We start from the raw sequence: 12,036 nt of genomic DNA on the forward strand, positions 1-12,036 counted from the left end.
AAGACTGACGAAGATAGTGTATGTGAATGAGGTGGAGGGAGGAAGAGGGAGGGGGAAGCCGAGGATGAGATGGAGGGATGGGGTGGAGAGGTATATGAGAGAGGGGGGGATGAGTTGGGAGCGGGGCAGTGAAATGGCAGGGGAGAGGCCAACGTGGAGGCGATTTGTTTGTGGCCACCCCGAACGGGATTGATGCGTCTGGCAATAGATAGATAGACAGACTGCTGTACTATGCCATGATTTTATTCTATTTTACCATCACATTTTGTGTGCCCACTGCAATTATCTTGCATAACTTTTTCTTTTTCATGTCACTGCAGGGTATGGCCCTGCTGTGGTGATTGCTTGTCTGTGGTTGATGGGTCTGGTTGACCATGGAAATTGCTTGGCTGTGGTTTATGGGTCTGCTTGATCATACAGTGTTAAACAACAGGAACAATTGTTACAATGTACTATAGTGGCCTTTTACAACTGCTTTTAAAGTTAGGTTATGTACAAACGGGGGCCAGGGGAAAAGTCCATTATGTGGACGGATCCACTTTCGGGACATGCCTTTGGCTCTATTGCATCAGATAATTGAGGGATTACTGTAGTTTCATTTCTTTAAGAAATCAGCATTATCAAAGCTGGAAACTTTTATTTATTTATTTGTCTATGTGCCTGTTTAACATTATTTTGGTGGTGCTCCTGAGTCTTCATGAACCATCACCTCCAAGTGATGTTCCATACCAAATGCACTTTTTGTGTGTGTGTGTTATAAAAAATATTGCACTTACCTTAACTGTATTTCTAAAGAGGGGCAACTACTGCAAGTTTCATCAACAGATGTTTAGTACTTCCAGTGTTTTTCAGATTTTATGCAAATATTTTTCCCAAAGTAGTATGACCCATGATGACTCCACCCTACCATCAAGTGATTGCATTTAGTTTCAGAAAAATGTCTTGTACAGTGTACTGTAAATATTAATGAAAACTTATGGTTGTACTTAGCTTTGGAAAAAGAACTCATACTGCAGACATCAGTGAAACCTATGACTGCATTTAGCTTCGGAAAGGTCTCTGTATGCATCTATTAATATTATATTTAACCGCTTCAGTTCAGAAAGTCTTTCCTATGCTTAACAAAATCATTTGGGGATGACTTGAAGTGACTAAATACAGTACACAACACACAAGATCCAGTACTGTACTATAAACTTCACCAATCACTGTGTAACTCTAAATATATAAAAAAAACAGTACAGTACAATATATTGTATGCATTACAAAACAGATGAAATATAAGAACTAACTTCAGTATGGCAAGGCATTAAATGTTACTCACAGTTGGGAAGGGGGAATCTGTTTTCAATATTCTCACGCCAAAAGCTGATAATATCACTACGAATATTTGCCTGATCAGCACTTATGCATGAGTAACTCTGGCTGACATCACGCTGACAAATACCTGGAAGTATAAAATGCTTCTTTTACAAAATTAATATTAATTAAAATGTTACAGCAGTCCCTCATTAAGTCATTCATATACTGATGACTCCATAAAACTTGGACCAAGAGTTTTAAAAGATCCATCCATCCATCATCTAATTCTTTATTGCCCCATCAGGATCATAGCAGCCCAGGGCTAGGCTACTTACACGCCAGCAACCATGCATTTGCCCAGACTGGCACTATGTGAAGAATATACCCTTACTATCCCTTTAATTGAGATTCATATGGGCCACAGCAGTTGGAGCATTTTAGCCCACAAGACCACTTTTATTGGTTTATAAGTAAATAAAAATTTAATAACAAGCTTCTGTCAATGATGGGCAGGGTACTAAGCAACAATCACCATTTAATTTTCAACCATGCTGCTCAATATACTGTACAAACAAAACTTTGAATCAGTCTACACAGATCTTGTTAACTACTAGCAAGCACAACAGGATCATCTGAATATATCAGAACTTCACTCTTCATCCCCTTCCTCACCTCTCTCTTTCACATGCATGGACGCAAGCATGTGCACACACACACGCACACAAACTCTTTTCCATAGTTCTAGTTCCGATCCCTGCATTATCCCATCCTTGTTTATATTCTTAATGTTTGTCAGTGGTTGCTGAAATCAAAAAGACTGCTAAAAGTTATCTGTGTATCTACAGACAAATGCCTTAATCTTACAGGGGGTGGACATGAAATAAATGCTTCCATGTCACCCTGTGCTTCACCTAATTCCCATTTTGAAAAAAAGCAAGAACATTTAACAACAATTATTAAAATACACTACTTACCAATTAGTTCCTTGTTTCTGATAAAGCAACGAAACTCAAAAGCTGGATTTATCTCCATCCACTGACGTAGAACTAAGTAGTATTCATGGTCCGTGTCTGATTCATTTACATCATCACAGTCCTGAGAGAAGAATGCTTCATCATATAACAGGTCTAAAATGAAATGTAAAAACACTCGTTTCTTTGTTATCATCATCGTCATCATCATCAAAATCTTATTTTGCACTAATAAATGGGCAGGGCAGGTTCAAGTTTTTTTTTTTTTTTTTTTTTTTTTTTTTTTTTTAATAAATCCGACTCTGGGCAAAGGCTTCAGGACCTACATCTCGGGGGCAGTAGCCTATCCCAAGGCCCAGTAGTCCTCCTACACCTCCACATGTCTAGGAGGAAAATATAAAGTAGGAGATCTCTAGCTGATTTATTTTCACCTGACAGAAATGGACCTCTCCCACAACTTGAATACTAAGTCATAGATGCATGAACTACAATGACCCTTATTTATGGGTTAGAAAAGAGTCTTCTTGGTTATTCTACTCTTTTCACCTTAACACAGCCCAGATATGTCCTTTTGCAGCTTATTTCATACCTTAACACAGCTCAGATTTGTCCTTTTGCAGCTTATTTCACATACCTAAGTGGTAAAAAGGACAATATGGTATAACAGTTCTACATACCTTCCATAGCACTTCTCTGTACGTTCTATCATAAGTTAGTGTTTATCTTTAGTTACAAGCTGGTACAGAAGATGAAGAGATGGAAATTTTGGTCATTACAATGAAACGAATATAGTTAAATCAATCCTTCAATGCGACTACACTTAGTCATCACAGAAGATGACAGGGATTAGGGATCCCTGTCAGTTTAAAACAAATGAACTGTACATCTAGTCACTCTATATTGAAGTCATCAAAATTCTTGGTTCCATTTCATAAGCACATAATCCACATAACACTGTGCTAACACTGGTCAAACAGATAAACTTTCAATGACTACTGGATTTAAAACGAGGATGCAGTCACTGTCAATCCATCCATCCATCATCCAATCCTATGTCGCTCCATGAGGAGCATAAGAACCCGGGGCTAAGCAAGTTGGTTCTGACATTCAAGATGAGAGTGACCAGCCTCACTCATCCCTGAGTAGCATTAAATGGGCAATAAACCCCAACCACCCCTTTAGATACAAATCTGCAACGGCTCAATGCTATTGGAGTGCCGTAATTACTCACTAAACCACCAGGTACCATAATTTGGTTATATGGTTACCACCCAGCATAGTAAATGGTTTCCTGGTGTACAGGAAACTACTGTATTTGACTTGTCACTTAGTGTAGAGTCACTCATAGGCAGAAAGAAGAGGAAAGAATGAAGGAAAAAAAAAGACATAAGAGGGAATGTAGTGTCACCCGTGGGCAGAATGAAGAGGAAAGAATGAAGGAAAGAAAGACAGAAGAGGACAGAAGGAATGAAGGAAAGAAGAGAGCATAGGGCAGTTACCTGAAAGCAGCACTACATCGAGTCAGTGCATGGTGAGCACCCCCACCTACCACTTAATACAGTACCTTAAATGGGGCAGTTAGGTCATGTGTGATGAAGCTGCTGCTCTTTAGAAGAAGGTAAACATCACCTGGTGTGCAGCAGCGAAGTGAATTGTTGAAAGCAATCCATGAGGCATCCTATAGCAAAAAGTAATGTAATGTCACCAATGGATTCTTTGAAACTCATCTGGAGAGTAAGGAAGTGATAAATCAGAGACGTTCTAAAATATCACAACTTTGATATCAGTACATAATTACTACTACCATATAAACTGGGAGAATCTGAAAAATTCACTTTACAGATGGCAATACAACTTTAAAGAGCATAACCACTATTTTGGGGTTCTGTCACGGGGGTTTCAAGGATTATAAATAAATAACCAATTAAACGGTTATGACTAAAATATATACAGTATAGTCAATGGATCGCCACTGACACGAGGGCTATCGACTTACGAATAAAGCAGGTTTTACTTTATGCTGGCTTACTTCGCCGATTCTCCATGACGAGAATTTTATAAACTTTCTCAACAGTACACAGCGGAGACTAATCACTCACAAATGCTGTATTGTTAGTACTGTTTTGGCCTCTGAGAAAGTGTCCTTACCCCCTGACAATCATTAATAATAATAATAAAGACATAGGTTCTTGCTGGTGCAAACTCCTGGCTGGCACAACAGATTTAAAAATTGATATGAAAGAACTGGCTTAACTAACAGTCGTGATTAATATAAGAAGTTGTGCTAACTGGGAGTAGCAAACTAAAGTAAGCTCAATGTGGAGAAATCAAATAAGATTGTTACATTTAATTGAGCTCAAAGAGAACTGTAAATTTATTAAGTGAAAATAAATTTACGTTACAGGTATCTCAAAACAAACTCACTCTCTCAATCAGTCACACTAGCTAATGATCTTAAACCTAGAAAACAGGAAAAAAAAAACAGTTAACCCCTTCTTTAACGAAAATGTGTTTTGATGTACCCCCGTACATCGCCTGTAAACACCCGTGAATCACTGGAACCGCAACCGTGGTACACTGGTACACCCTCTAATGAATGGCAGCTTATGGGCCTCAGGGTAGCCCAGTAAGGCTGTTTCTGAGGACCTCATGTTAGCAACAGCTCTGTGTTTTGACGACAAAGACTGTGACGAATTTCTGATGAAGTCTGAGATCATAAGATACGTCATGACTGAGCTGCGGTGGCACCAATGGCTTGCTCACTCATCTGTGATGTAACCTCTTTTAGACCAATCATTATTTTATTTATAATTTCTACTACAGATATCGTACTATATTTTCTGCTGACATACGGTGAAATTTACACCCCTTGGCCTGCCTGAGAGAGTCAGTTACCACACACTTGACCATGAGAGAGGGTGTACAGGATATTTTTCTCTCATGGTGTCTCTGGCGGATTCCGATAGTGACGAGTTTATTCCTCATGAGGATACATATTTAGATGTATCAGGTGATCATGCAGCAGTGTTTGATGTGTCAGTAGATGACTGTGATCCTGCAAATGATAGCGAGGTTGATGTGAGTGAGAAGGAGGAGGAAATTAGTAGAGAGCTTAGTGACGCTGCACTCTCGGCAACAAGTGGGTCAAGATCGCCATCACCATCACGTGTGTCCACACACTTCATGCACAGCTTACAAGGTAAATAAATACGCCATCCATCTGTGCAGGACATTTTTTTCAAGTCAGTTTGTACAGTAGTTACCTGGGTAACAGTACTTCAGCATAAGATGTAAACTAATGTACCGTAATGATTTATTTTATAATCATTTTTTATTACCAACATCATGCTGGGTTTATGTGATCATCAGTCTATCTATCTATCTATTGCCAGACGCCTCAATCCCGTTTGGGGTGGCCACAAACAAATCGCCTCCACGTCGCCCTGTCCCCTGCCATTTCACTGCCCTGCTCCCAACTCACACCCCCCTCTCTCATATACCTCTCCACCCCATCTCTCCATCTCATCCTCGGCCTCCCCCTCCCTCTTCCCCCCTCCACCTCACTCGCATACACTTTCTTCGTCAGTCTCTCACCCTCCATCCTCTCCACATGGCCAAACCACCTCAGTGTGTTCCTCATAACGCTTCCTATCACATCCACATCCACACCACAACGCTCCTTTATATCCTCATTCGTCAGCCTGTCTCTCCACGTGACTCCACAGGCTCCTCTTAAATAACTCATTTCCACTGCTCTCACTCTTCACTTGTGTCTTTCCAACAACGTCCAAGCTTCACTTCCATACGTCAGAGTTGGTATCACAATACTGTCATGTAGTAACTTTTTCACTTCCATGCTTACTTCCCTGTTTCTTATCACTGCTTTCAAAGAACCAGCAACCTTTCTTCCCTGCTGTACCCTTTCAAGCACTTCACCCTCCAAACCTCCATCCTTACTCATCACACTACCCAAGTACGGTACTTAAACGTACTCACATTTTCCAATTCCTCACCATCCAACCTCGCTGTACATTCACTGACTTCACCTCTCTCAAAGACCATCACTTTACTCTTCCCTACATTCACCTTTAGATTCCGTTTCTTGCACACTCTCCCAAACTCATCCACCATGCCTTGCAGCTCCCCTTTGTCTTCACTCAACAACACAGTATCATCTGCAAACAACAGTACAGGGAGTTTCCAAACACTATCCTCTCTCACCAGGGCCACTCCAACATCCACTACCCTACCTTGTACCTCTTTTTATTACCCCATCCATGTACAGATTGAACAACCATGGAGACATGACACATCCCTGTTTCAACCCAACCTTCAAGGAGAAAAATTCACTTAGTTCACCAGCCACACGCACTGCAGCCTTAGCACCATCATACATACTCTTCACAGCATTCAACAACGTCCCATCTACTCCACATATTCTTAATACTTTCCACAATTCTTGTCTATCCACCCTGTCATATGCTTTCTCCAAATCCATGAAAGCTGCATACAACTTCTTTCCCTTCTCTAGAAACTTTTCCACTAAAGATCTAAGAATGATTATCTGATCTACACAACCTCTTCCCTTCCTAAAGCCTCCCTGTTCTTCTCCAACTAATTCCTCTGTTCTTTCTCTAACTCTGTCAATAAGTATCCTACCATATACTTTTCCTATTATACTAAGAAGACAAATGCCCCTATGATTACCACACACTTCTTTTTCCCCCTTTTCCTTTGTACAAGGGACTAATTATACCTGACTTCCAATCCTCCGGGACTCTAACTTCCTCCCAGGCCAATCTGCACATCTTCCACATCCATTCTACTACTATCTTTCCCCCATGCTTCAGCATTTCACCACACACTCCATCAATTCCTGGGGTTTTCCCCAATTTAACTTTCTTCATTGCTTCCACAACTTCTATCCTACTGATTTCTTCCTGTCTTCTGACCTCCCTCCTTCTCCCAGCCATTCCCCAGCCACTTATACTCGCATTACTTGCATCCTGTATGTTCAACAATTCCTTAAAGTGTTCTCTCCATCTGCTCACTTTTTCTCCCTTCTCCACAAGTAATCTACCATTTTTATCTTTCACTCCCCTGCTAACCTCACTTCCACCCTCTCTAACCATCATATATACTCTTCACAGCATTCAACAACTTCCCATCTACTCCACATTTTCTTAATACTTTCCACAATCCTTGTCTATCCACCCTGTCATATGCTTTCTCCAAATCCATGAAAGCCACATACAACAAATCACAAAGAGTGAATTTTTTCAATGTGGTAAAAAACATACACTACCCCTCACACTGCAGGAGGGGGAGCTATCAGGTCGGTATGGGGGGTAAACGTAGTGTTTACATTGGGGGGAGGGGTCGGTAAAGAAGGGGTTAACTGGAGATGTGGAGTCATGGGGCGGCAGACCAGAGTCGTCACTAAGACACTGCAAGATGATCCTCCCGTCTGCTCTTCTGCAGCTACGACCACACTCCCTGGGCTGCCGAAGGAGAGATGGGTGATCTCCGGGAATCACAGACGACCCACAGCTCGAGACACATGCTATTCTTCTCACCCTCAGCCAACCATCAGTAACTGCTAACTATAGTGAGTGGACGGGAGTGGCGTCACCGAGCTAAAAGGCCCACAGCTCGGGAGTAGTCGAATCTCCAGGAATCCTCGCTGCGGCACACACCTATCCTTTACGAAGGTCCCACTCCAACTGCCACACTTGGCACAGAGGCGTGAGAAATAGGCATGTTTGCCGGAAGTGGGCGTGGCCTAACTTCAGTGGCCAACGGAAAGAGGGCGAATGATATAGAATCGTGTAAAATCACTCAGTGGAGGCACTAATGTCATGCATAAGAACAGTCACTTTTGATGCAGACAAATGTTTTGAAAAACTATCCCAGTTGAAGTGCATATGAGGACGGTTGAACTGAGTAATGGCCAGTGGGAAATCCACTAGAGTTCGTGGTTTTCTTATTAAAGTACTGTACAGTAATCACTCTAATATCCGGACGCCCAATAACCGAACATCCCCACTAACCGAACCTTATCGTCCTGGGATCAAATATTCCCAAAATGGTCCGAAAATCCAAAAAAAATAAAAAAATAAAAAATCGATTTTTTGCCGTCCGTAATTTGAACTTGCCGCGCGCGCCGCGTGAGAGCATTGTTTTGGTTCGTCATTCCTTCGACGTCCGATAGAGCGCCGCTGCATCCTCCCCACTTCCCGCCTGTCTCTCACCACAACTGGACCTACGCTCTTCGCCATGGCTGCCCACGTGCTCGTTTTTGTGGTGGTGCCGTACTTGCTGCAAGGCCTCCTGCTGCTCTCTGCCCTCCTCTTAGTGTGTGTGATGATGGCCCCGCCTCCTGAGAAAAGGAAGAGCGTGGTGTTGACTCTAAAGAAGAAACGGGAGATATTGGAGAAAGTTGATGCGGGTTGGTCTTCTTCACGCATTCTCCGCGAGTTCAACCTGGCCCGGTCGACTTTGTTCGATATCAAGCGTTCCCGAGACAAGCTCATGCAGTACACGGCTGACTTCTCGTCGAGAAGCAAACGCAACGTGGAGAGGAAGGTTATGTTTACCCCCAAGTATGCAGAAATCGACCGCTCCACGTTGATTTGGTATCGACAGCAACATGCAGCTGGTGTGATGGTACGTGGAATGGAGCTGAGGGCTGCTGCTGAGAAGTTTGCAAGACTTCACGACGCCCTAGACTTCAAGACATCCAAGGGTTGGCTCTTCGCGTTCAAGTTGCGACATGGCCTTACTAACCGTAAAGCACATGGCGAAGCATTGGACGCTAACGAGGATGGAGTGGACGAGTTTCGGCACAAGGTGAAAGGCTTGATCGACAGGGAGGGCCTCACTCTCGGTCAAGTCTATAACGCTGACGAAACTGGCCTATTCTATCGCTCGGTGCCAACGAACACTCTAGCCGATGAGACGGAGAAGCGTGTACCTGGCCGCAAGCTTTCTAAGGAACGGATATCTGCTTTGTGTTGTGCCAATGCTAACGGCATGCACCGGCTTAAGCCCGTTATTGTTGGCCGTGCAAAGCAGCCTCAGTGCCTTCGTGGGGTGATGGATGTCCTTCCTGTCATATGGTACCATTCTTTGAAAGCATGGTTCACAGCTGTGATTTTCAAAGACTGGTTTCACCGTCACTTCGTCAAGGAGGTCATCCAGTACCAGACGAAGACACTGGGAATTCCTCGCGACCAGGTAAAGGCTCTCCTTCTCCTCGACAATGCACCTGCCCACCCGTGCGACAAGGACTTGGTTGCTGAGAATGGCCGTATTAGGTGCATGTTTCTGCCACCTAATACGACTGCTCTCATTCAACCCATGGACCAAGGAGTGATCGTGGCAACAAAGCGCCTGTACCGTCGGAAGTTCCTGGACGAGGTGATGGTTGTTCTCGAGGACGAGGACGAGCGCAGGGAAGGACGTGACACTCGAGGCAAGCGGACTTTGGAAAACCTTCGCCGCTACAACATCAAGTCTGCGCTGTACAACTGGGCTAGTGCATGGAAGGAAGTCCCTGTGAAAACTCTTGAAAATGGTTGGTCTCGTCTGCTTCTCGGAACAGATGTGGAGTACGATTTCCTAGGGTTTGACGTGGATGACTTCCATGCACGGCTACGTACGCACGGCGACGATGTTGATGTGGACGATGTTCGTGAGTGGTTGGACGACGACGAGGGCGATCCTGGGTATCAGACGTTGTCTGACATCGAGATCGCGTCTTCGGTTGCTGGTGTCAGTCCCGAACTTGAAGATTCCGACGACGAAGGCGATGATGATGCGGACTCCTCTCAGCAGGACACTACTCCAGCCATCCCCAAGCTGAGCGCACTCCGGGAACATCTAGAGTTCGTCCTAGACTACCTGGAACACCCGGACTGCGACAGGGAGATGGGGCCCTTGGGACTCGTGGAGGAAGTGCGTGCTTTCCGGCAGCACATCATCAATCGCCAGAATCGTCGGTCCTTGCGTCAGTCAATGATTGACAGTTTTTTCAGGCCCATGACCCCCACTGTGCCAAGCCCTGGTTCCACTCCGTTGCCTCCCCATGACAGGCCCTCATGCTCCGAGCCACAGCCCAGCACATCAGCTACAGTGGAGTCACCGCTCGATGTGAGTTTGCGGCTATCTTCAGAGTCTTCTGTAGTCGGTACGCCATCACCACGACCCACCGATGCACCCTTGGTCGCCTGCCAGTGATACTCTCGGACTCTGACAGCGAATAAACAGCAAGAACTTCTCCACTAGACCACACGGGAATTTTGAGTGTTGTGCAGTGAAAAAAACGGTGTGTTGTGTTAAGGTTTTCGAAATGAGAGAAAAGACTCAGTAGAAAAGAAATTTAACGTAACTAACCTTCTTTTGTTTTGGCTTTGGAAAATAAAAAAAACTTGGGAAAAGTTAATGTGCAACACTAAAATTTAATGGAACATTATTTGGACTAAAGTGAACACTGTGAAGAGAACGGACTTCTGTGTGTTATTGACTAAGTTCAGTGCAAGACTTCAGAAAGAGTGTACTGCAAGTGCTTCAGGAAATCGTTCTTACTGTCAGAGTCCGAGAGGAGGGGGTTATTCATCGAGGTGGCCAGGGACTTGCTGTAAGTAGCCAGAATGTTTCATATTGTCCTTTTTTCCATACTACACTTACCAGAATGTTTCATATTGTACTTTTTTCCATACTATACTTACCAGAATGTGTCATACTATACTTTTTTCCATACTATACTTACCTCATGCATGTGCAGTAGGAATGTGTTTTTCAGAGTTAGGTTCGGTTAGAGTCCATAAGTACCAGAATGTTTATTTATGTATGAACATACTTCTAAACCCACATTTTATGTTTCTTTTGCATTTATTTCAGTCATTTATGTGCCTTATTGGTGTGATTTGGGTGTTAAATAGGTGCTATGCATGTCCGGAGGGAGTTATATAGGTATTTCTCTGAGTTAGGGTCCATAAGTACAAGTCCATAAGCTGGGGCCCAATATCCGGACGAAACCAATATCCGAACCTACCGATGGCTCTATTGATCCGGATATTGGAGGGGTTACTGTACAATGTCACGAATTTCTATAAATACGATCGTGTAAATTCGTGACAGGTTCCCTTTAAATTTTTGTATTGGTTTTAAAAATAGATACCCTATCAGATAACGTAAAACACTAAGTATATACTGTATGTGTTCTATCCTTTATGCAGGTCTGTTCATCATCATCATCATCATCATCCACACCTCCTTTCCCACCCTAGGGCAGGGTGAGGAGTAGCAACGTTCAGACAGCCCAAATTTGCCCAATCCAAAGGGCCACGCTTCCATTCGCTCACCAATCAAGCCTCCGGAATCCTTGCTCTATCTGATATGCCAAAAACATTCATCATGTTCTGTGGCTTCACATAAATGTATCCGACAGAGTCAATCAAGACGCTGTCAAGTTAAAATGAGGTGCCAAATCCCTGATCATGCGCTTTTCCTCACAATATTCATCCAGCCACTTCGATCTCTTGTCAGTGCCCTAGCCTCACCGACTTCCAAACCTCTCTTCCTCACACACTCATCCACCTTATCCCTTCAACTTCTCCTTGGCCTACCTTGCCTCCTCCCTCCTAATTTGTTCAGATATACCTTTTTCACCACTCTGTTGTTATCCATGCTCTCTACATGACCATACCAACTCAGTATATTCCCTTCAATTCTGGTGTCCACAGACTTCCTCATTCCACAT

General features: G+C 43.5%; 1 protein-coding gene across 1 annotated transcript in view; it reads right to left on the reverse strand.

The window, feature by feature from the left end:
• The window catches only part of LOC145398625 (translation initiation factor eIF2 assembly protein-like), a 68,843-nt gene that overhangs the window by 28,699 nt on the left and 28,108 nt on the right, over nt 1–12,036 (reverse strand). The window contains exons 4-6 of the mRNA XM_080271435.1: nt 3,838–3,951; nt 2,277–2,397; nt 1,325–1,447 (exon numbers count right to left, since the gene is read on the reverse strand). Of these exons, the coding sequence (XP_080127561.1) occupies nt 1,325–1,447; nt 2,277–2,397; nt 3,838–3,951 (358 nt within the window). The remainder of the gene's footprint in view (nt 1–1,324; nt 1,448–2,276; nt 2,398–3,837; nt 3,952–12,036) is intronic.

Source organism: Coenobita brevimanus, chromosome 46 (genome assembly GCF_032717465.1).
Source record: "Coenobita brevimanus isolate Jiangsu-jjx chromosome 46, ASM3271746v2, whole genome shotgun sequence".
Classification (NCBI taxonomy): domain Eukaryota; kingdom Metazoa; phylum Arthropoda; class Malacostraca; order Decapoda; family Coenobitidae; genus Coenobita; species Coenobita brevimanus.